The sequence below is a fragment of the Aplidium turbinatum genome, chromosome 9 (genome assembly GCF_918807975.1).
Source record: "Aplidium turbinatum chromosome 9, kaAplTurb1.1, whole genome shotgun sequence".
NCBI lineage: Eukaryota > Metazoa > Chordata > Ascidiacea > Aplousobranchia > Polyclinidae > Aplidium > Aplidium turbinatum.
In genome coordinates this window covers 10,863,535-10,889,667 of record NC_137480.1, presented here as the reverse complement: position 1 = coordinate 10,889,667, position 26,133 = coordinate 10,863,535, and the positions used below count along the sequence as shown (strand labels likewise).

Here is a 26,133-nt window from a genome sequence, read left to right as displayed (position 1 = left end):
AATAAATATTAATTTAGACATGCCAACGAGTTTACCAAAACTTTTCATTGTTTGACTGATGCTGTGTGCATGTCAGAGACATGCCTTAAATATGTTTTATGCCAGCAGTCAATTTCATTTGCCAGAAACTAATTTGATTGATTGTGGGAAAGCTTATTTGGAGCTCTCAGCTTGAATTTCACAGGAGTTTGAAATGTGTAGCGCGAATTTACTAAATACGTTGAGATTAAGTCACTTTACGTTGTTTTTACATTCAGGTTACATCCAGTCAATCATTAAGAATGAAACCGAAAGTGCCTGTGAAGGTGGATACCTGAGGATACAATGTCCGGTTATGACTACTATAACTATACAGGTATGACTTACATCAAACACAATTCACTAAAAGCTTTAACTGGTTGTTTTATCCAATTGGGGTCATAAGAAGGTTTTTATTCAAATACTGTAGAATGTAGATCATTATTTAGTGTTAACGACGCGACGTTGTCTTATTGACTTATTATTGTCTTATTATCTTGCCTAACTTAATCTATTTGGTTTAGGGTTTACGTTTGTTAGGTGAGGGTTGTATAATGTACATGTATAAATCCAAACCTTTAGTCTAAGTAAAATTCTAAGTAAACCTGAGAATCGTACCAAACAAAATTTTTGGATCCATATCGTAACAAAGTGAAGTATAAATTTGAGATTTCATATCAAAACAGTATCGCTAGCTAGCTAGCCGCCCGTGAACTGGTTTGTACATTTCAAGTACATCAGTTATTCATTGTTTTGCATCACAAAAGCAGAAAACCCTGGTTGAAAGTCAGTTTATTTGTACCAGGAGTCGATCGTCAATATCACTCTCATGTTGAACTACTTTTTCAGAGTGCAATGTATGGACGAAAAGTGTCAAGTAGTGAAATGTGTCCTGTTTCTCCATCACTGTCAGCACACGGCTTGCTAGCGGAAGACGTCAACTGCGAGGCACTAACTTCAATGGCGGTAAGGTGGCTTGGTCAGTGCAAAATAAGTGGCTATCTGTATTTTGTGTGAGTTACAAAATTGTTGCACCCACCTGCGCAAGATTGAGCGCATGTCTTATGAGTTAGTTTATGCTACGCGGAACCACGTTAAATTAGGGTTATTTTTCTTATCTCTTAATTAAGCGGAAAAATACACCATCCATAAAAACGTGGTTCTTTGGTTTGCCTTTACTTTGAAACATTTTGCCATTTGTTTACTTAATGACGTACAGTAAGTCGGTGTAGTGTAGAGATGCAGCGAACCCAAAATTTTTATCCGCACACCGCACCGCAACTGACTCATCTATCCGCGCACCGCACCGCACACCGCAATTTATCTGGAACTTTGACACTGCACCGCACTGCACACCGCAAATTACAAAATTAAAAAAAAATATTTTAACGAGTTATTGTTTAGAAAGTCAATTGTAGGAAAAAGCATCCATGGCATATAACTGGTAACCTAGTACCAATACAGTTGTGCACTAATTGGCCAGGCTAACCAGATCATATTCTCTTATCAGCAATGCATCTAAGTTCTAAGACATAATACAAACTAAGACAAATAGAATGTTCCTGGATCCAGTATCAGGACTTTTGAACACTTTTTGTAAGCAATAATGCAATTATAATGCCAGTGGCTATATGAACTACACACACAAGAGTAAAACTTATAGCCTGAACTCACTGGGCTAACTGATATAGTAAATAATGCGGTAGTTGCGCTAGGCCTATAGCCTGGTAACTGAGCTTATCAGCTAGGCTACTAACCAAAAACATTCGTACAGCTTCCCTGACAAGCAAGCCCTAAAACCCTGTCAACTGCAAGCCATTTGCAATTTGCATTTGCATAGCTTTCCATCTTAGGGTTTCCGAAGGGAAAAATAACTGATCCGTGTTTCCAATTTAAATTTGAAGTTTCATAGCTGATTCTTGAAAAGTTGAAAGTTTACGTTTACGAAAGTTTAATTTCTTGAAAGTTTACGTTTACGAAAAATTAATTTCTTGAAAGTTTACGCGGCAAGCGGCGCGGCGCGGCTTTGTCATTTCAACCTTCCACGCGGCGCGGCGCGGCACGCGGCGAAAAAGTCAAAAGCGGCCGCGTACGCGGCGCGGCGCGGCTTGCATCACTAGTGTAGTGTATTAACAAACATCAAACTGTATTACCTTTTCATTTATTTAAAATAGCAAGACAGAATGGACTGCAGTGCGCTGACAAAACTGTTCCTGTTTTTTCATGATGTCCTGATGTTTCTTTTCGCGACTTGCGTGTGAAGCGTATGGCACGCAATTTGTTGCATAAGTCATTTACTGGCAATTCCGTAATGTCAATGTGCATGGATTAAGTCTCAGACATGATAGTCACTGCTGAACACGATTGAAATAATGTGAAAAAGTTTAACGTTAGTCTCTATCCGATCAAACGCTGCATCTCTTGGCGTCTACAACAACGGCCGATACCAGTTCACCCAAAATTTTTGGGATATCTTGTATTCTTATTCGTCTCGCTGAAACTGTTCCTCTGCGTTGAAAGACGAAGCCCAAATCTTTGTTTGCTTTGTATCAAGTGTTGCCACCCAGAGCACATAAATATTAAGTTTTTTTACTTTAAACGTATCCAGGACATTCAGATAACGCTGTTCTGGCTTAAATCGAGCCTTTTCATATGGAAACTCCATGACGTCTAATAACGTCAAATCGATGCGGTTTGAATCGAATTTTTCAGTGTCATGTTCAGATGGCATGGATGCCATGCTTGTGTGGTCTGCGAAGCGCAATTTTGAGCTTTCCAGTCAATAAAATTACTCGTTTATTAAATACAAAAAGGACTGAGTTTGTTGGCTGGGTTGGAAGACTGACGTTTTGAATTTCCGTAGTTATCCGATGATAAATTTTTGTTGGGCTTGTTTTTTCTTTTACCACTAAGAAACAGTTTAAATGCAACTGTTGACCTCATGGGGCGGTAGAAGTATGCTACTGATTTGGGCTGTTCGAATCGATTTTTGCCGAAACGAAACGAAATTCCCAGCAAAAAAGAAAAAAAATTCTTAGTATTTTCGTTTTGAGCGCTATTAGTCGGGCATTTTTCAAAGATGACGCAAGGTCATACGCTTCAAGTTCAAGATCCTTTCTATTTTCGAAGACATGGAACAATTCCAAAATGGTTTTGTTTCAACAACTTTGGCTAATCAAACCTGTATAGCCACATGTTGCTGCAAACTATTATTGGATTTGAGCAATGACTTTCCTGCAAAGGTAATGATGTAACAGCTCCATTGCGGTGTGTATCTGTAATTTATTTTTGTAAAAATTGGGCAAGTCTTGCATCTATTTAATAGTGTTGAGTGTGCCTGATTCAAACGCTTAAAGATGCTATGTAAATGAAGAAAAATGGTTTCTGGGTTATTATTGTTGCACGAACAGCAACTCATATCAACAATATAAAGTGCTTCCAATCAGTCATTCTGATAGTTTGCCAAAGTTCAAGACCAATTTTATATTTTTAATATGCAAGAAAAATATTGTGAACCATTATCACAGATGAGTTTTCGGTTTCAGACTTTGTAAATTACCTTTGCTATACTTATTTCCCTTGCAAACTGGTTTAGTTTTCAGTTGGGTAGTGTCGTTATCGGATCAATTGTTTAGTTTTTGTACTGAAATGAAAATGTAGAACTTTCAGTAAAGTTCATGGCACGCTTTTACACAAGGCACACAGCTTGGAATCTGCTATGCGCTGCCCTCATGTAATGTTCATGGACTTGACAATGTAATCTACATGTAGGTACCAATCGTTTGGTATTTTATTAATTTAAAGCAAGACACAATGCTAAGCGCTGTGATCAGTGGCGTACACAGGAGGGGAATATTGGACCATACCCTCCAACCCCTCCATATATTTTTTGTGGATTACATTTTTATCTAACACCTTGACTGGTTTCAAGTAACGGAGTCGCCAAGTTTCTTTGCCCCATTTGGCTATAGTTGCAACTTGCAATGCACAATCCATTCGAAGTAGCTTTAGCGATTGCGAATTGGAAAATTGGTATCGTTAAATACGTTGAATATGGTAATCCTATGCTGGCTGTTATAAACAAAAGGGCGTTTTTTTCTTAACAAAAAATAGAAATCGTTAAAATTCTACGTCCGCCTCTGCCTATGACCAGTGGCGTACGCAGGATTTTCTCAAGGGGGAGGCCATTGAATGTAGCGTAGCCAGGAATTTTGAAAGGGGGTTTGACGACCGGCGGGCGAAGCCCGACGGCGTTTTCGCGTAAGTCGACACCCATCGGCGGGGGGTCTGGGGGGCCTCCCCCAGAAAATTTTGAAAAATTACTTTGAATTTGGTGCATTCTGAGAGCATTTTCAACAAAAATGTGGGTATGAGTATTCCTGTAAAATGGTGCTGTCAGGTGGCATAGCAAAAGGATAAGATCATGTTTTCTTCGACATTTTTCGGAAATAAAGCTAAGTCTCTATGTTTTCTTGTTGTTAATTCCTGGCTGAGATGTTTGAATGTTTGGTATTGGCAAAACTCGCTCTGTTAATGCAGTTTTGTTTAAAATTAGGCAAGTTTTTTTTAGACTGAAAGCATCACTCTCAATATCGTGACGTCACACGCGTGCCAAAGGGGGTTGTAACCCCCACCCCCCCCACCCCCCCCCCCCCCCCCTTGGCTACGCCACTGGTCATTGATATCCCAGACGTCTTCATGATATCCCAGTTCCCAGTATGGTTTTAATTTAAACTTTATCCATTTCTGTCTCACTATACTAGGCTTTCAGAACACTATGCTACATTGGCATACCTGCGTGGGGTGGGATAGGTGGATTGGGCCTTGTATTTCGTATTGGCTTAGTCTATATTGTTAATTGCTTTGACAGAGCAATGCAAAACATATTAAATGCCTTATTCTACGTCGTTAACTACTAAAACATTTTTAAGGGGGGGGGGCCATGGCCCAATGGCCCCCCCCTGCGTACGCTAGTGCCTATGACATTGCAAGTTTAACATGGTTTCTGATTAGTCTTCTTTGAAGTCAATCGTCTTTGCTGCAAGGTTATCCTGCTTATCCCTGACGAGCAATGCGTTTTGCAGTAATTATTGTAGTTTCATTTTAAATCCAGACTAATTGCATGTCGTTCGGATTATGGTATATGTTTTATTTCTATGCGACGTTATCATTTTCATGTTTTTGTAAACAAACGTAAGTGCGAAATGTTAGAAACCCGTGACAAAGTCGCATTGCCTTGGTCAAACATCTGCAGTCAATTGATCATTCATGATGCGTGTCCCGCACCAGCTGTAAGCTTGTTTCACATTTTTTTGCTCGCTGTGTAAAATAGCACTCACCTGGCTGTAATTGGAAAAATCATTCAGAAAAAGATGAACAAATATCTCCAATTGTAAAAATTCTTGAAAAATATCTTCCATAGCAAAATTTTCATATTCTCTTTAACCGTTCAATGAAAAATGGATAAAGTTGCCAGCACGGTTCACTTTCAGCTTTTGTCAAAAGCCTGTTGGTTGCTATGTTTTGTGACAGCAGTGAACATCATCGAAAGTTATCCTGCGTAACTCTATGACGCAAACATGAAGAATACGACAATACTTAGGGAAGGTTCATGTGACAAAAATATACGCTTTTAAATTGAAAATATTTAGTTTTGTCATGTTTCAATTTCTTCCCTACGATATTTGGACAGTTAAAATTAAAAACATCGAAGTTCAGTTAAAATAAGACTTTGGCGCATATAGTATGACACAATATTTTCTTTACAACATTGCCGCACATTGAGTTGCGCGGTTTCTCGTCGCTCCTACAGGCAAAAAATGAATGATTATTGTTTCTTTATCGATTGAGCAACGTTGATTAGATCAAATAGAACGCAATTTCTGATGCTGCAAGCATATTTTCTCCGCTATACAATCATGCGAATAAGATCAGCCATTAGAAATCGTTGAAACAGTCCGTGACATTTCATTGAATCACAGGCTTATGGAAAACATCTCCAACCAGAAAATCAGCCCTTTTTTGTGTTGAATCAACGTTTGCAGACATTGAATCAATATACAAAGGATTGATTTGCTGTAGTGCAAAGCACGTGAATATAATAAGAATGTGACTTTCTTCCGTTTCACTGATATCGATCAGCTCACAGAACCTTGACAAAGCAGCTGTCTTTGAATTTTTCAAAATTGAGCGGCCACAGTCTGTTGTATTGTATTTTATGAAGATTTGAGATAAACGTATTTTAAGTGACTTGGTTTTTTCAAAATATGTTTGAACAAAAACCAGTTCTTTGAGTTATTTGAGCGTTGACTTGCACAGCATACGACAACGCACTCTGAACATTATTCAACATTTTACTTCTTAAATATGTCGCCTACAACCTGCAACATCTCAGAAGTGTAAAGTGATAAAATAAACACAACAAAACACAAACTTGTTACATCACTTGTTGAAAATGTGGTATGCTTGCTGCTATGTTCAAAATGTTAAAACATCTTAAAAACATACTGGTTAAAATTATGCTTCATAACTGACTCCTTGTCCACTCTGCTTCATATGTGTACTTTGGTGTGTTTATGCTGAAATTTAAATCGCAGAGTAACGCTTTATTCTGTTATTTATATTCCGTTCCTTGCTTCCATAACCAACCTAACAAAATTGGAAAGATGTTGAAAAATTTGTGGTAGGCTACATAATTTATAACCACCAAGTGTGCAATCCACGTATACAAGTGCACTGTGATATTTCGATCATCTGATTCGTTACTAGTCAGCAAAGCATATCTTTCTTTACATTAATTCAACCTTAGCAGATATAAAATCAGTGATATTCGCATGAAAAAGAACCGACTTGCTGGATTTTTATGAGACTCGGTTATTTTATTTTGATAAACAGGTTTGAATTGCTATGACAAGAGGTGCTTACCTTAGCTTAAAGTCACTTTTATCTCAAATTACGAAGTTATTTCTGTTTAGAATTGCTTTCAGACGCTAACCAACTGCTTTTAACGAGCCATGGTAACGACAGATGTGTTTGCTGACATGTTTGAAAGGTGAAAACCATCATTCCAAATATTTTATCACTGCATCTTCTTTGCTTATAGTGGGCAGTGGGATCTTGATGCGACAAAAAAATTTTGTTGACTCATTCTTAGCTCACCGCATATTGCCCTCAATACGAAGTCCTCGAATGTGAAATGACGTCAGAAAACGAAGAGTTGTTTATTTTTGAAAGAATGATTGATTCCTTTAAGTGAAAACCGCTGACCCTTGCAGCAAAGGGTCGTTGGCCGGTGTGTTGCCATTAGTGTATACTTTGTACCCACAAAACGATAGTGGTAGAATTGTATGATGTTGTTTGCACTTTAATGTGAAGTGGAACTTTTATGTCACATTTAAAGCACACATTCGGCGTACATTTGTTCAATTTTGTTTTAGTTATGTTGAGATATTTATCAACCGACAAACAAAAAAGTCCCTGTTCACATTGATTTGACTTGATTTATGTTGAATGAATGTAAAAAAGGACTGATTTACTAACATGGAACTAGCATGTGAATGCCAAGGAAATGCCAAGTCGATGTAAAATCAGTGAAGGCAAAGTGATTACATGCAGTAAAGCGTGATTAAGTTTTGTTGCCACTATCATTACTTCAATTTTTTGGTGAAGAAAGTTTTTTTCTGTCATCACTCACTTTATTCTCACACAGACTGCTATAGTCTGCATCACATTGGCGCCATCTTGTAAACTTGCAATCACGTTCCGTCAGTCACCAGAACGTAAACAGCTTTAGGGATATGTTTGATTCAATATACGATAAGTGGGCAGCAATTGTTAAAACCAAAACTCAAACTCATCAAGGTATAACCAAAATTGTTACTGGGTTTGGGTTACTCATCTTTTTGCAGACACAGTTTCTTCCAAAGAGTTATCAACCTCGCTACCCCCCCTAAACTCGCATGAGTTACTCTTGATTATACGAATTTAGTGATTCAATTTTAGCCTATTACATTTTACCAAAACAAGTACAGTAATGAACCCGCACATTCCCACAAACATTCAAGAGACCATCAACCTTCGGTAGTTTAATTTTTTTAATTCAATTGCAATGCTGGTTGATGGTAAAGCATTCTAGTGGAAAAGTTTAAATCACTGGAATTTCGAGTTTTACGAAAGCCTTGTTGCTGGCGTAAAGTAACGCAAGACTTTAATAAAATCTTTAACTGCGATCATTTCTGAAACTTGTCTGCTGTGAAGAAAAGTAAGCTTGCATAGCACCAGCAGTGACAAAATACTTGTTTTTGCAATTCGCTTCAGTGGCCTCGAATGAAGCCGTTTTTCGCTCACAAAAATTACCATTGTTTGATTTTGCCTAGCGGATTACAGCTTTGATTGCAATCGGCGGTTGTTGTTGAGAATCGAGACACGCCTTTTCTGTATTTTCCATTAAAGCGACATATTTTAAGCGTGTGAGATCACTTTAGCAAACTCAATGCTTTGCCCTGTAGAAATCTTTGATCTTGCAAAGGGCGTAATTTCATAATTTACGAAAGTGTACATCGATACCGTTCGATCTGTGTACAGAATGAATCAGCCGATTCTGTTTGAGATATTTTTTCTCACTTCTTCAATGGGAAGCTTTTCTCTCACACATACTTCATACTTCACAGTACATGTACATTTGAAATTCTTTAACTTTATCAAACGTGTTTAGACACTTCCCATTGGTTAATATGTGCACTCATAACAAGCTGATGGTGCCACATTTAAATGCTGCAAATTCGAAAAGAATCTGACTTGTTGGCTTCACCTGCCGATTCAGCAGATCTACGCGATAGCTATGAAGAAAACTTCTAGTTTTTGTGTTCTTTGTCATGATGAAAGAATATGCACAAAAGAGTTTGAGTGCTTACAAAACTCACGGCATAATAAGCCATTGACTGTAAAAGTTCTGTGGTCTATTTCACGCAAACTATCCTAAATAAGCGGGTATGGGTTTTTAAAATCGTCTATGTATATAAAAAAACGATTTGGCGATGGTTTGTGAGTAACTTAACTTTAATCTCAATCGTTTGACGTTTAGGATTTGCAGCAGCAAGAACAAGTTGCAATACTCCAAATCTTCCAGTAGGAGAAATAGTGTAAAAAGACTTTTAATTTTAAGACACCACCATCAGACAGTTCACTACTGTTATTTGAACTGTAAACACAAAATTTAAAACAGTGAAGAAGCGATCGGTTCGGCATTAGTGATTCAAAGCTTGTACAAATGTGAGAAACTGCTAGGACCGAAGACAATTGCTCAGACTGAAAGCAAATAAAAGAAAGAATCGTCATAAATTGCATCAGTCTTCACCATGTGGTCATTGTAGCAGCCTGCTGATGAGGCCCAGTAGGCCTAAGCAGCTGTTCACCGCTGGTCCATACCAGCTTGCAAAAGGTGTCATTTGACATGGTTTCAACGCCACCAGTTGTTGAAACGACGTCAAAATGGCAGCTTTTGCTGATGAGCTAATCTTTTTTGCGACATATTGATTAAACCTTGCCGATTAGTTGCGGCACAGTCGGAAACATATTTGATTTTCAATTTCGTTGCAGAAAACTGCGACAGAGTGCGAGGACAGACGGGTGTGTCAGCTTTTGGTTCATGCAAAAGTATTTGGTGATGATCCATGCCCTAACACCTCCAAGTATCTCACTGTCAAGTATAAGTGCAGACTGAGTAAGTCTTATACAGTCAAGCTTCTTGTTTGTCGTTTCATATGTTTTGTGAGCGTACCATGTTATTTTCACTAATATATTAATAATTGCTTGTACGAGCGTTTTTTCACGACCTAACTACCACTAATGAAATTGATTTCAAATGATTAACGGAATTGTCACATTGCTGGTGTGAAGTGGCTCAATTAAAAAGGTGATTTCCCAAAAGGGGAAATCGATGAGTCATCGCTACATGAACCAAAAAGAGACCATTCACGTTGTGATTTCATTCATTGACTGATTCGTTTCCTGTTGCTTTCTCAAGGCAACAAATCAACAACCATTGCGAAAAGTGCCGCTCACAACACCCCAGTCAGCAAATCAACCGGTTGATTTGCTTTTTTCTGGGACGCCACTCTGGCGACTACCATTTCCGACTTGAAATTTAAAGCTTTTCGTTTTAGTTTGCTTAAGGGATTGTTAACTGCTGGGCTGTCATGACTGAGTTTTACAACCATCATGATCAGCAAAGAGTAAATTGCTTTTTAAAAGTTTTCAATTCAGTTTGTTGCTGTTTTAACGGTCACTACAATTTTTGATTTATTGCGATTGCTGCTCTGTTTATTGCAATCATTTTCGTTAGGTCAAGTAGCCGATTTTTAACACAATCATCGCGTCTTATTTTTATCCTAACAACTATGCACAGTACTTAGTTTTCTGTCGTCGCAAAAATCAAATGGCAAGTTATGATTTTCAGTGCCTGACGAGTTGCGCACTAGGGCGTCCTGTCACGATGCAACAATGCGCCTTCGTTGCCCTCGCAAGAGAACGTTCATAGCCATTTATGATGTCAAACTGGAAAGCAACCCAGCCTGTGGAGACTACGTTAGTAAAAGTAAGTTTTAGCGCAAAGAGAAAAAAAAAAAAAGTTTTATATCGAAACACTCTATCAGCAAAGAACCATGAAAAATTATGAATTTTTTTCCTAATGTTCAAACAAATATGTATATTCAGTCACCATCTCCGCCTGAAGCAGACTGCGCATCAACACTGGTCATCTGCCTCCATAAGTCACGGTTTTGTGCTAGCTGTAGAGTAAATGTAGAATAATAATTTACCACTGAAATAAAAGCATTTCTATGAAACATATTTCTCCAACTGCCAACCTGAGCAACAGCTATGGATTGTAACAAAGCAAATTGTTTTCAGTACAGAAATCATAAAGCGAAATCTCAAATGCTAGGTTTGAATGCGATGCAATGGTTGTGTAATTCAAAATGCGACATTTTAGTTACAAACTGGAGCTTCATGTGTATTTCTTGTCCTAATTTTTCGTTACTTGGCTCAATGTGTATCCTTGTGTCAGCTTATAATTATATGCTTTAGATTGCAGCATGACACCTGATGACGCGTTTGATTACGTCACGGAACGTTGCCACAGGCAACAGAAGTGTGTTCTTTCGGGATCAGCTCATACCTGTGGCAATTTCTTTCACGTGGAGTATGCTTGTCGTGAGTAGGCTGCGGCTTTTATGCTTCGCTTAATCGTTGGCACTGTTGCACTTGTATATTGCTTGCGGGTGTGTTTGTGGATTTCACTTAATCACTGCAGATATACGCAAACAACAGAACAAAGTTTTTTTCAAATAACAGATCGGTTTCAAACTCGATTTTTAAGCTTTTAATGTTTGCTGAGAAAGTATATGACCAGAGGCATGATTGGCAGGCAATGAGAAAATATCTTGTTATGGCCGGTTTTAAGCTTTGTTTCACAATAAACCTTGCTAATTGGTGATATTGTGGTGGCCTTTGGTCGGAAAAGCATCATTAGCGTTGTTGTTTGACTTGACATGCGCTGCATGTACTGTATATTTTGGTTGGTCAGCAATTAGTCACGTGATTATTTGGCTATGATTGTGACGCTTTTGTCGTGTGCCACGGCCATTTGCACTCTTTCATTCATTTTCGTGTTATAAAAGCGTAAAATGATAAAAAGATGTCAAATTTAGTGCTGACTAATCAGTGAACTACTATGAATGCTTTGATTACGTGTTCAAAGAAGTCCAACTGACTGAACACTGCAATCACGTATTCAAAACTGGTTTCAAATGAAATTGTTTGAATGATGGACCTTTGATTTTATTGTTTCCTTCACATCGCCTGACAAATGGAGAAAATGGCTGTGATCCAGTTTGTGGTGTCAATTTTCTTCTCGCCGGCGAACAAAACATTGCCAACGCGTTTGGGCCATTTGCATGCGTCACCGCTGTCCGCATGACACAGTTGTTTACGTGTCTGTAAAGGAAATGAGAATAGGAATTTTTCGGTGAACTTCCCTCACTATCGGATTGTTTCACGGTTGAACAAGTTTAGGTCATTGTAAACAGCGACCAGAAATAAAAGAGTTCTTGAAATATTCTGGAGATAAACAGCCCGAAGTGAAACTCTTTTTCTAAAACTTTCTCAGTTGCTACTTAACAAAAAATCTGCTATGGTTTTTACTGAGTGCCCTGTGTGATATGAAGTGAATTTTGAACAGTGGTTATAACAAAAATCACAAATCAAATCAGTGAATCCAATTCTGAGAGCTTTCGTCTCATGGACCAAACAAAAGTGCTTATTCAAATACAACAAGTCGCATTCTAGCGGCAACAGCTCTCAAGGTAAACTTTCCGGTTTGACTAGTCATTTCTTTTTTATCAATTATTGACTGATTTTTTAAATACAGAACCACTCAGCTTAATAAATTCATCGATACTCTCCAGCTGCTCATTAAGTCTGATTGCCTTGGATCGTAACTTTTCTTCACTTACTGCAGAAAAGAAATCCTTTATGAATCTACCAAAGCACAAAATTTTCTCTTGTACCGTAGAGCTAACGAAAAAAATTAATGACTAAACAATTGATTGCATTTTCTGCTTGGTCTTTACTGTGTTAAAAGTGGTCGCATTGCGCATCACGTTTTTTTGCGCAACAACTTGACGTTGCCTGCAAATCTTGAGCTATCCAATCACATTTTATTGCGTTTTTGAGTGTACTCAAGCCGAGCAGTTCTATGAGTCTCCTGCGGTGGTTTGTTGTGGGACTGGCTCTAATTTCGCAGTTAAAATGTCTCGTATTCACGCCTAGTGGAAAGTGTTTGTACGACAAATACATTTTTCCTTCGTCTTAAATTGATTTCTATAACAGCAGTGATTGTGATGGCCATGAATATTCCGCTGATTTGTCATAATGAGATAGTTCATAGTTGAAGACAATGTCATCAACCACGTCTACGTAGATCATCAGATTGCTTTCGGATACGCCCTGTCATGTTCTGCAAGAAAACTTGTAAAATGTTAATGATTGTTTATGTGACCTCACTATGTTTCTCGGCACTCGAGTGTAGCAAGAATTGACAGCGATAAACACGTGTTTCGCGCATGAGGCAGGGCTCATCAGTATCGCACCACTAATTCTTGCCACCAGAAAGATCACTCCTTCTCAACTGACCTCACTATGATGTTTTCTTAGTCTTATTTGGAAATATCAGAAATAATTTGAGAAGTTTTTTTTTATGTAAGAAAATTGTTTGCTTCAGTTGTAAATATGATTCAAAACGTCTCTTTTATACAAAAGCAATTGATGCAATTAAGTTGTTCTTAGATTGTCATTATTATTGAAGCAGAGACCACTACACCCCGTGGTGGTTTGGCTCCAGGAAGACAGTGCATTTAAAATTTGTAAAATACTTGGAAGCAGACGCTTTGCGTGAGACATTTGAGAAAGTAAAACTGTTGATCTACTAAGGCTTCTAAGCAATTAAAAGTAGGCGTAAACAGAGTGAACAAAAGCATGTGGCTTTCCTTAACTTGGAGAAGTTCGCTGGCACATGAAAGAATCATGTTAACTCCTGGGCTTACACGAGGTGAATTATATTAACATATTTGCTGAGTAAATAAATCACAGTGCATTTTCCCACAACTCTACATGATCTTCTAATCCCTGAACGGCCTAGTCCGGTTTTCTACTTGAACTGTTGTTAGTTTAATTGACTTGGACATATTATTAAAGCTTTTAACGCTTCGAATGAAAAATAAAGATTCTTTCATTTTGTATTTCACGGTCGTCAGCGTTTGGAGAAAATTTACCGTTACATTGTTCGTAATCCAAGCAGGTGTAGTTGGATCATTCATATCAAGCCAAAGCAAACAGAAGACTTATGTGTGGCGTTTTTAGTTAAGCTTCACCCATAGGCCATAACTGAAGTTTTCAATTTTGTATGTGTAATGTGCTTTCCTTTTTTAAAAGTCTGGGGCATCCTGTTGCTTATTTATTAGAATTATATTATACTTAGTCAACTGTTGAGTTTCCCTTTTTATATAAAAAAATAAACAAATTCTGATACTGCATTTATGATTCAAGATCGACAGCCACCTATTTGAAACCACAGGCACAAAGTCTTTTTGATTGTGCATACAGAATCATTTTGCACTGGCTTTTTCACTTGCAGATACAGTACAAAGTAGCCTGCCATGCGATTTGTACAAACGAAATCAAAAACGGGAAACAATCGAAGTCGCAGCTTTTTTATTGAACCGCACAATCAATGTCCCTTCAACTCCTTATTTTTTGGTTTTGTATTGCGTAAACGATTTTCTGTGTCTCAGCAGCTGAGTGTAGCAGAAAGACACTGATAGACATTGTTGTTTTGCCAATGATGGGTCATTTCAATTCTTACCTCATCGTATTTTTGTTTTTGTTTGAAGATTTAAACTACCACTAGATGCCACCAAAGATACGACTATCTGCAGAAAGTTTTCTCAAATGGATCGTAGCATATTCAACAGCGATTTTATTTTTGCTATCATCGGAATGACGACAACCAATTTCCATCATATTCAGTACAAGCGGGTGGCTTTTTTTAAAACAACTGTTTGAAAAATTTTGTGAAAGCATTGACATATTGTTGTTGCGAATGTGAAAGCTCGTGCTCAGAATGTGAAAGGTTAGTTAGATAAGATTCGAGAAGATTTGTGTTTGCGAGCATTGGTTTTGTTTTTCGTAAAGTGTTTTAAGTGTATTTTAGCAGATAGAAAGATAATTGGGCATTATAGCCACAGCCCAGTCATGGATTAGCATTTTGGGGTTGGGTAGAGCACTGATGCGGGTAGCCAACCTCTAAAATTTATATAGTAGTAGGTATGTTTGTTTATTCCGTGTGCAAAGACCCAGATAGCAAAATTCGTCATTTTTACATTCAAAACCCAGCGTTTTTACATTGCAAAGGTTGAATCAATGTCCAAAGATCTTATACTGTATGTCAGCTGGGGTACTAAGAAAGCTGATTTTACACATGGTCACAAAAGTTAGCCCAGCATAACTTATTGCCCAGCGTTCCTCCAAGTAAGTGCTGCCAAAGCATTCATAATTTCATCATCATCATCATTAAGTTCTTTTCTCTCGTCGATGGTCGGAGGCAATGGGGCGCCAAGGTTCTCTGTTGTGAGATTTTTCTACTGCAGTTTTGTAATTAAGTCCTGACCAGTCTTCCATATCATTAGTCCAAATTCTTGGTGGTCTGCCCCTATTTCGTTTGTCGTTTGCTATTCATAATTTGAGAAAAGCAAATTTTTCTAACTACGGAGTAAAATCGATGACTGATGGAAATTTTAATGTAGGCCTAACGAAACATCTTATGTGTGTTTTTCGTCACAAATGAAGATATTTTTAGAACCTTAAAGTAGTGGTTAGACCACACGCAGCCGTCATGGTTAGTTAAAATTATGGTTAAAATCTATGTCAAGTTTCTCTACTTTGAAGAACGTTTTGAGTTGACTTAATTATTCTCTGTCTTCAAATGTTTTTCTTTCGGTTTTCATTAATACGCTGACATGTAATCGTGTATGCAAATAGCCCTTGGTTTAAGTTGCGATTTTAACCAGATAATGCTAAATTGTTTTTCATGACGTGATGAAGCCTTTTTCTTGTTTCATCATCAAAGCTATGATCTCCCCAAAGTATCTTTTCGAAGAAATCATTTTATTTTTACGTTGATTCAACGTCTGCAGTAGCAAAAGATAGATCTTCTGACTGCGTTGATCTTTTAAGCGATGTTTTTCCATGTTTCTTCGAATATTGTTTGGTCTTCATTTAGAATATTTTAGTCCATGGATTCTTTTAACCCAGGCCAAGCGTTACTTTTTGTGGCTGCGTATATCTTGGAAGTCATTGCGTTACCGTGCAGGAATAGACGTTGATGCGTGAACTACGTAAACACAGCAACCATGAGTTTGTTGCTTTGAGTCGAAATGAGCACCGCAGCGGCAAGGAATCGAATTCAAGACCTTTGGATGCAAATGTGCCACCATTATAAACCGTTGGTCCAATGGAATAACGCTGTTCAGAAACACGAAAAATGACACAAAATCTCACTCTTGAAATCTGGCGGACACAGCAACTAGAGGCAATATCGAAACTGGGAACTCACTAAGTCTTTTTTCTGCTTGAGTGTTTCTGCTGAGCAGACAATTGTTTCTTTTCACTGTACCTCTCTCGATTTTAAGAAATAAACAAAAAAGGGACTTTTTTCCTTTCATTCTCTTTTTAGTCAAACCAGAGTTCAACTTTGCAGGTGCACCTATCGCGTAGTGAGCCATTTACACGCGATTTCATTGAAAAGGTTAAGCCAACTTGGAGCGAAGTCTTTTGTGAAGTCATATGTACACATTATTTCAAGCAGGCAATTTTTCGAAGTTATAATTAGTTTTAAGGAATTGAACAGAACAGAACCAGTCAGCACTTGATGGACATATGACAAAGACTGCTTCATTGAAAGGTCACATTGGATTTTGCTAAAGTGAAAAGTTAAAAGCCTTTTAGCCCATGCTTTGATACCTTACATTGCTTACGATATTACAACGGAGATATACTTGATTTTGACAGCAAATTTCATACTTTTTTTTCACAAACTAAGTCGTGACGTTTTTGTTGGACAGTTGTAGTCTATGAGGGCCAAGTGATTTTCTCTTCTAATTACGTGGGCATTTACCATCATGGGTAGGCTTAGTTAAAACTTAGCAAAACCAGGCAGATTTATGTTAAAACCTTTTTCTTTTTATATTTTATATTTTCCTGAAGAGGGCAGAAAGTTTTGCCGAAAACGTTCGAAATTATGTATCTATTTCATTTCTGTATTAATTTTGAATTATGCAATTCAATGTTATTAAGTTGTTATCGATTGTCTGTCTATTTTTCTTTTATCTCATAATTTTTATTATTTCAAAAACTGAAGTATTAGATGAGGTGGCTGGCTACTGCCCAGAGCAAGGTGCTCTCTCTGAGCTTTACTATGTGGTGTAAGGTAACAAGTTTTGGGAAAACTAAGTTTAGAAATATCCTTCAAGAGATGCTGTGCCACACAAATCAATTTGCTGTGGTCTCATTATATTGACGTCAGTTTTCAACTCTTCAAATTATGATCAATCACTTACACTTTTGATGTTTTTCTTGACGACGATCACTGAGATAAGTGATGTCAAGACAGGATTGTGATTCCGCTTGCCTGAATAAACGTGCTTGGAGGTTTCGTTAACGTTAAATATATGAGTGGCATTAAAACATGCAATCTCACTAGTGGCGAGGTCAGTTATCTTTAGACCATATTTTATTTTCTTGTGGTTTCAGAAGAGAACCGATGACCTAAAATCCTTAACGGATTTTGAAAATTATTGTTTTCAGTACAAGATTCAATTGTAATCTAAAGAAAATGGATCGTTTTCGCATGTCCATTTTCGCTTGTTTTTGGCAGTCAAAAACTATCGTAATATTTTTCTAGTTTCAGGTTGCAGGTTACGAGTTTCTCTAAAATTTATCAGCGATGAGCAACAGCTTTCAGCATAATTATTTCTTGATTGAGGGTGGTTGATTGTATATATCAAGTTTCCCCCAGTTTTTCTTTACTTTAATCCACTTGTTAAACAAACACTTCACAAGTTCACCGCTTCATGGAGCCAACTGTCGTCTTTACGTTGATTTAATATTGTCCAGCATTGAAAAACTTGACAAACTGATCATCTTTTTGCTGTCGACCTGCGACTTGCAAAGTACAAAGACATGCGATTGTCGTGCGCTTGACCTCAGCAAGCATTTTACGTCACACAAAGAACCCCATTGATTTGAGAGGAAATGTCATTTTAGCACATTCCAACACAATAATACCCATATCCTCACAGAAAGCCGACACTGCTTTGCCATTTTTAGTCTTATTCTGGTCGAGCAATGGCGTCATTTTTTTTCGGACCTTGTTGACACGTTGCATTGCTTGAAGTTGGTGTTTATTTTGCACTTCATAGTTTACACAGGTGAAGGTTCAATGAGACACAGTTTGATACATCTCACCGTCTGCTCGAGTAAAAATTACACAGCTTTTTGTTTGCTAAAAGTTCTAAATAGCATTAGCCGGCATTGTGCTGCTTTTTAATTCGATTGCACTGAAACTGCATTAAACAATGCATTTTAAACAATGCATTTTAAACAATGCACAATGCCGGCTAATACAGTGCAAGCAAGGGTAACAACAACAACCTCATTCAACTTTTGACAATGTCAATGTTGACAAGACTTTACCTTGAGTGTTCCACGGTTTACTGAGAGACCAAACTTATTCTCAGGCCCCGATTTTACATCATTTCAACGTCGCCAGACGATGAAATAAACAATAAGTTTGGTTACTAATCACCGAAATGCTGATTGTGTAATGTGTAGCTTTCGTTGGTCGCTCCAGTAAAACCGTTGCCGTTTTTTGACCAACAGCACTCCTACGCTTTCTACCTGCAAGTCGAAAAAGTAATTACTAGCTCAGTAAATTGCTGGTTGAACAATTACCTCATACTACAGAGGGACTTGTATTTCCTCTCCTTTTTAGCTGTAATCCGTTTTTGTTTATAGAATATTAGAAGATTATATCTCGACCGAGGTCCATTTATGACGTTATGTAAGCACGGTTACAACAGCGATTTTATAAGTTACGCCAAAAGTTTTTCATCTTCACGTAAACACACAAGCAGTTCCGTCAGAAGCCTTAGTTAAGCCGACAGATTGCAGATTAGTTAATTATTGAGTGTTGCCATTTGGCTAGCTGATGCAATAACGATGAATCAATGTAGAAAAGCTAATTTGATGGCTTGCAGTTGTGTTTTTCAATATCTTATCTACATACAGCGCCGCAGACTATACATATCATTTTGCATATTGGAATTTCTTTAAAGTTGAATCTACACCTCAAATCCAACTGCATTTGTTTCATTCTGTTTTCTGCAACAACAGAAAACTTATTGGAGTATACTTTGAAACTTTTTAAGGGTTACTTTAGGCCCGTTGGTTTGGTGTCCCTGCTTGAGATGAAGTTTGCAGTCCTTTCAAAAATTGTAAGTTTATTGGTCTAACTCTGTGACCACTGAGCCAGCAAACTGTCAAATATTTCTAACAATACCAATACGTTGCCGAGTGACAGAGGCGTGGTTTTGCTTAATCTTTTATAAACATTTGTGACATTCACCTTTGTATTGGCTTCATTGGCTGATGACCAGTGGACTCTCTATTACAGTAGATGCGAATCAATGTAGAAAGGACCAACTTGCTGGCTGGCAGAAGTTTTTGTCGGATTCAAAAGACTTACTTTATCCACAGCAACTAGAAGAAATTCAACAGCTTTTGACGTCACCGTTTTTGTGATGTTTTCAAATTAGTCAAAAGTTATTGAATATTTCAACTTTACAAAGTAGTTGTTTGTACGTTTTTGTGGCAAAGGTGATCGAGAAAGAAACATCGGATTACGTAAGCGACGATGCTGTCAGCGTGTGTCTTTAGGGTCGTTTTCAAAAGTACCGACGCTGTCACGCCGGTACTTCAGCTGATCTTATTAGATATTATCATTAGCTCCTGTCCATTGCAGATAGGAATATATAAAGTTATGGAGTTATCAAATTTGCATCGGAAACACACAATTCAGTGGATCATTTATTATTATATTTTAGGTTCAACATTGCTAAGTTCTTGACTTGTTACTTAGTAGTATAGAAGTGACGTGATTAGTCGTGTTTTATTCGTCACAACATTAGTCTCCTGGACAACCTACAGGTTCATGGGATTGGGACAGAGAAATGAAAGTTGTAGTTTTTTGTATGCTGCTCTTGGGTAAGTGTTTACGTTTTCAATTTCTGTAGAAAACCTTTTGCACGACAGTTTCTACTACAAGGCTAAATCACATAATTTAAAAATGTGGCTTTTCCTTGTTATTTCTACGCACTTGGTGCAAGAAGTAAAAGTTGGCAATTGGAAACTACTGAAGTTAGAAGGCGTGGTTGAGCATTGCAATTCAAACACATCATTCTGCAATCCCTGGTGAGCAGTTGATAGGCCTACAACAAAAATGTATCAATTAATGAAAAGTTTTGTTGCTGTAGTAGTGTGTAGACGCTGTATGTACTGATTGATTCCATCAGCCAACTTTAATTAAAATACCATGAATCATAGCACAGCTTCTTATAGCCAGGATGCCTGACATTTATTATAGCTCAATGTTAAGGTGAAAGGAAGTCATAACATACAATCGTTTGAAAGGTTATCGTCTAATTGCCTCAATGAATCGCTGATGTAAACTTTGATCAAATGGCTCCGCATACAAGCCTCTTGTATGCTTTGACTTGTGCTTCTTTATCTCGCTCTGTCAAACTGACGCTGTGCAGCTAAAGCCAAGCGCTCCTCTCAAAATAAGATCTAGAAAGCATCGAGCCGACTTTCTCCATCAAGCAGATGCAGACTATAATCCTTTCTAACATAAACCTGGCGGCAAAGCACTTGTTCTGATCACAATGGATCTGCCTGTAGTAAAAAGTAAATTTAGAAATTAATCTCAACTCCAGCTGCCATACGCGTATGGACCAGTACAATAGTAAAGTGGATACGCTAGCTGCGTTATCCCAGATATAATCATAAGTACTGAAACTGCACCAATTTAAAAATGAAAATTGTTCTTCAATCTTTGTTGCAGTCATGTTGTGATTTGATTTAGATTTATTGTTTTCACTTCTCCTGTTTCAGCAGACAGTTTTGTGAATTGTTCAAGAATCTTGTGTTTATTAAGAACAATAGCTGCAGACAGAGCCTCTGTTTGGCTTTCTGGATCTCATTAGAGCAATGGTCCTCTTTAGAATAAGTGTGGTCGGTGCTTAGTCATCACTGTTCTGATGAGTCTAGGATCTTGTTAAGGTTCATACAATTTACCTTGTCAAACCTTAATGTCTCTAATCTTCCATTGAATATTCTTGCATTGAATCAAAGCACATTCGCACAAACTCGTATTGTCACGTTAATGTAGCAGTTATTAGCTTAAATAGCGCCGTGAAGGTTTTTCATGTAAAATCTTCTGAAGATACCACTTATGGTTAAACAGACTTATGGTTTAAGCCTTTAAGGTTACTTTGATAATAGTGATTCTATTCATTTGAATTTACTTAGCATCACGCTTGGCACTGAGTCTTTATTTGCGGTGTGATTACCATTTGTTATATTTTTTATAACCGACATCAATTAACAATTGATTACGCTAAAACTGGAGGTACATGCGGTGCAAGAACTGTCATCTTGTTGTTAAGTTGAGAAAAAATAATATTAACGTTTTAAGTTTAAAAGTACAATTAAAAGCAAAAATGACTGAAACGCTTGGTAAGTTTAATTTGTGAGGATCCACCTCAAGCCACACCTAGCCAGGAAATCCGTCTTTTTTTACATTGATTCAACGTTTGTCGATCTTGAACCAATGTAAAAAAGATGATTTGCTGTCTGGCAGGATATGAACTCGTGGTTTGCCGTAAAAAAGGTAAAGGTGAGTCCCATACTTGATTCAAGCCTCGGGGAACGAGAAGATAAGGTTCTCATTAGACTAAGCCTTCGGCACTAACGAGAGTAGGGTGGCCAGTTCTTTCTCTCAGCCGCCTTTCCTTCAGCAACTATGCCCACCCATACGTTTCCCAATTCAAACTGATATCACTAACGATGAAACCAGTTTGGTTTTCGAAACGTTTTTGTGATTTATGAGTGTGGTTTCTGTATAAAACTATTGCACTACGTCACAGATTCTTGACATATTCAGAAATTGAAAAGCATCTAGTCAAGGAGAGTAAAAAAATTCACAAAACTTACGGAGTTTTTTTAAGTGTTTGACAATTGGGGTTTGGTCATTGTATGTTGTTCTCGTGAGAGACTGCAGAAGATAATAATAATAATGTTATGGTTTTATTTATTGTCGCTCTACAACAGCTAAGGTCTTTTAGCGACAGGGCTCATTTTTAATTTATATCAGGTTTACGATGTTATCACATTATTACCCGACTCATTCTCACTGCGCTATGCAGGATAGAACACAATCGGTACCGTTTTTAGAGTCTTCGGTTTGACCCGACCTGGAATCGATCTCAGATCTACCAGCACCAGAGCCGAAGGCGAAACCACTCGGCCACTGAGCTGGTGACTGCAGAAGATCATATGGTTTGACAAATGGAATCTTGAAGTCAATTCAAGGGATTTAAAGTATTTTTCAATGGCGGCGTATGCTTAGAGGCAGTCTCAAATAGCTGAAGTGCGTGGAAAGAGATTTAGTGTTTTCTGACTGTTTAACTGTCTGGAATTTCAAATCATGTCATTTTATTTTTGATCATCGACGTGTCCGGGAAGAAAAATGTTGTTCTAGCTGCCATAAGCGATATACAAACACATCAGTCGTCAATGAATCGGAAAAGGTGGCAAAATTGGAGGTAGTGGATGATATTGTCGTTTTTTCTTTTGATTCACACCAGACAAATTATATCACTCCTTCTGTCCAATACCAATGTTTTGATCAAAGCAAAGTTAGCTAGGATAACAAGACCAATTGTTTAGTATTCGAATTTTTTATTATCTAAGCTGCTCGTTTTTGGTTCAATTACTAAACTGCCTTCTTACGTGGCATGTCACTGGAATAGTTAGAGTTTCAAAAACTTTTTGTTTAAAATCTTTTCGCCTCATCTGCAGTGTATGTAAGAACAAAGAGAAATCACCCATGTTCTAACCCCGAGCACGGATCAGAGATGACGAATTTGAGCCACCAAAGCAAACTCCCGAACATTCCTTGCAAGGGAATTGTTTAAACGTTAAATGTGGTTGACATGACATCACGCAACGAATCTTGCTCATTCCAATCAGCACATCACCTCGTTTTTACATTGATTGAGCGTCTGCATACGTTAAATCAATGCAAAGAACTGATTTTCTGGCTAGTACCCGCCTATCCAGGAAAAGTCACTTATTTTTGCTGTTTTAACTTCAGTAATTTGATTAGTGAGAGAGCGAAAATACTGCCATTATAGGAAACCTATCATTTGAAGCTATTAGGTTTGTTTGTTTTGTTTGTTTCCATGCAAAAACCAAATGAGCACGGACGTCGTTGTGTACATTCCGGGTTTCCTGTTCAGTCATGTACACTACAGTCCAGTTTTGTTGGTTCAAAAAGCGCGGTTTTTTCGTGACACTATCTCAACTGTTCTGGTAGTAAAGATCAACCGCCGTGCAAATTGTTTGCTGTTTCATAAATTCAGAAACTTTTGTTACGTTGTCTGCGAACAAATCGTCAGACAAGTCTTTGATATTTTTAAAAATAAGAAAGATTTTTTTGAGATTTATTGTCTCCAGCCAAATCCACGCGGTCGTCTTTCCCGCCCTCCTTGCTCTTTGAGTCAATCTTCGTAACGTAAACTTGTTGACAGACAATAGTAACCGCCGCAACCGAGAATGAAGCATCTCACTCACATTTTCGTTTTGTCTCGTTTCACGATAGCTCAACATCCTAAGAAAATCAACTCGAAAAGTCGCATATCTTGAATATCGAACGTGAATACGTATGTTTATAGGTAGTATATTGCGATAGATCAACGTACAAAATTTTGGAAACAAATTTTGCGAAGTTTGCTTTAAAAGTTTGTTAATGCAACCATGATGCAACCAAGTTATCGATTTTTGCTTTGAACCGCAGCTTGGCTTGAAATGCGCCATGAAATATGGTGTTACGCCATAGATGTTACAGTCAAATCTTTTACGGTGAAAAATTCACAAACATCCTACTTACAATCAATGTACCCAAATAGTCTCATCAGTGAATTCATGGAAATAGTCAGTTTCATTGTACGTTTCAAAAGCAGGAGGATGTACAATTTCTTTTTGGTATTTTTACTTGGCTTTGATTCTTGACATGAAAATGTTTATTTCTCTCGGCAGGTTGCATTGTTAAGACAAAACTGTCCAAACAAACAATTATGAGTTTCACTTCTGTATATCTGTTTCTTGGAAAGTTCTTCATTGTGGGTGGTCACCTGAGAGCAAAATTTTGAAATTACTTTTGTTGCATTTTCCGGCTTTCTAACAACACTACACCGCATTGGCGGCAGAGTGTGTTTTTCCATCCAATTGAATATGAAAAGTCCAAAACCATTTACTGCCTTTGCGCTTTTTAGAAAATCATGAAAAACACACCGGTTACTTTATTTTCATTTCAGCCAGTAAATCCTTATGCAAGCGTTTATTACTTTTAGATTGATTCAACGTTTAAAGATGTCTACAGATGTTGAATCAATGTAAAAGAGATAGATTTTGCTAACTGGGACATCCCGAGGACATTTATAGAGATTTTAGCGCTAGTTATCACATGATGTGATTTAGCTGATCTTCCTTATAACAGATATTTTTGAACTCATTGTGAGGTGATTGCTATCATCGCATGAGAATGCTCTCTTTGCTTTGATGATAATCTTGCTTTTCCCTTTCTATGCAAGGTTGCCTTCCACATGACTTATTTTACTTTTATCATATCCTCACGTCTTTGGTTTGCGAGGGTAAAATTTAAGTAACTAAAATCTACTGTACCGCTTTTCATTTGCCAATGATGTCACTGATTTGCTGGATCAGTTTTTGCTTTGAAAATCACTTAAATCATCCATTGACGAGTAACTTGAGTCCTCTATTAATTTTAAGGTGTGGGTTTACTTTGTTTCTGCTTGGAAACAGCCGTCTTGTTTTCTTTGAAGAGACGTGGAAACGTGAAATTTACGAAATGAAATAAATCAACAAGAAACAAGTTACCATTTCTAAAACGTTTTAGGATTTTGTTTAAAGCGGCTTAATGTGTAAGCCACACATTTTCCAAATGATTTCTCACACAGCTTGTCACAAGGATCAGTCAACATTTCCTAACGTATTGCTTTGGGGCAACAAGCACGTTACGAAATGGTTGTCTAAACATGAAAAAAAATCCATTCTGCTTTTGAATTGACTGTGTATTACGTTAGATTGATATGAAACAACAATATTTTGTGGTTATGTGATGCAAAAGCTCGTAACTGATTTTTTATTGTTTGTTTCAGTTCCCAAGCGCATTTTGACCAACCAAATTCCGTCGTCCGTCCTTTCAGCTGCAGCATCGCCCGATGCAGTTGATGACCTCACTGAAGCTCCGCCCACTACGACGTCATTAGTGGAGTCAACCAATGGCCGAATCATACCGAAAAGTAATTGGAATTTTGAAAACTATTGAGATTCACGTCAAATAAGTTCCCTCAACGCAAAACCGAAAAGTTTGTTGTTCGATATCGAAGTTCACAGTGTTAAGTTTCTAAGCAATGGTGATGAATAATATTCCACACCAGCTGTGCTGCCGAAAAACGACGAAGTAAAGCTTAAAAGTTGTGTGATGATTGAATCATGGCTTACGCCCAACTTGCTCTGAGAGCAGGTGATATCTTGAGTTCATCACATGGTCAGTAAAACCTATTTTGATGAAAACATTTGCATAAAATCCTACAGTTCCTAAGCTTCTCACGTCCTTAAACTCAACTTTCCAGCTGGTGAAACCAATCCCATTAACATCGTCTCAACGTCTGGCGATGTTGAAACGATGTGAAAACTGCAAGCTTTGTCAGTTAGTGTCCATCTCACATTCACTTGAACCTTGTCGAGCAACATTACACATATGAGAAAAACGCCACTGGAGAAGTTTTTATACAGATTGATTTTGTTGTTCCGATATTGCTAGTTTTCCTTTTGATGAATCAGTAATGTGAAGTTTGATTTATTGTTTTATTTTTGAACAGTCATATCTGTGCACCCTCCTGCTGAACAAGGAACCATGAAACCTCCAACAAACTTTTCAAACACAACCGCCATGAGACCCATAACTTCTAATATTCCAAACAAACAATCTCGTTTTCCTCTCACAACGATTGAAACAAAGCAACACCGATCAAAAGCACAAAACGGAACCAGATTTGGTGAGTAAAAAAAGTTACTTAACTTCGATTTGAAATGATGGTCAAACTTTGAAACCTCAAACATTGGGGGGATGTGTTTGCC

The 26,133-nt window shown here is 37.7% G+C and overlaps 1 protein-coding gene across 1 annotated transcript in view; it reads left to right on the top strand.

The window, feature by feature from the left end:
- The window catches only part of LOC145776925 (uncharacterized), a 53,702-nt gene that overhangs the window by 9,006 nt on the left and 18,563 nt on the right, over positions 1-26,133 (top strand). Inside the window, exons 2-8 of the mRNA XM_082588166.1 lie at positions 258-355; positions 868-984; positions 9,616-9,739; positions 10,475-10,612; positions 11,104-11,229; positions 25,149-25,292; positions 25,875-26,051. Coding sequence (XP_082444292.1) covers positions 258-355; positions 868-984; positions 9,616-9,739; positions 10,475-10,612; positions 11,104-11,229; positions 25,149-25,292; positions 25,875-26,051 — 924 coding nt within the window. The remainder of the gene's footprint in view (positions 1-257; positions 356-867; positions 985-9,615; positions 9,740-10,474; positions 10,613-11,103; positions 11,230-25,148; positions 25,293-25,874; positions 26,052-26,133) is intronic.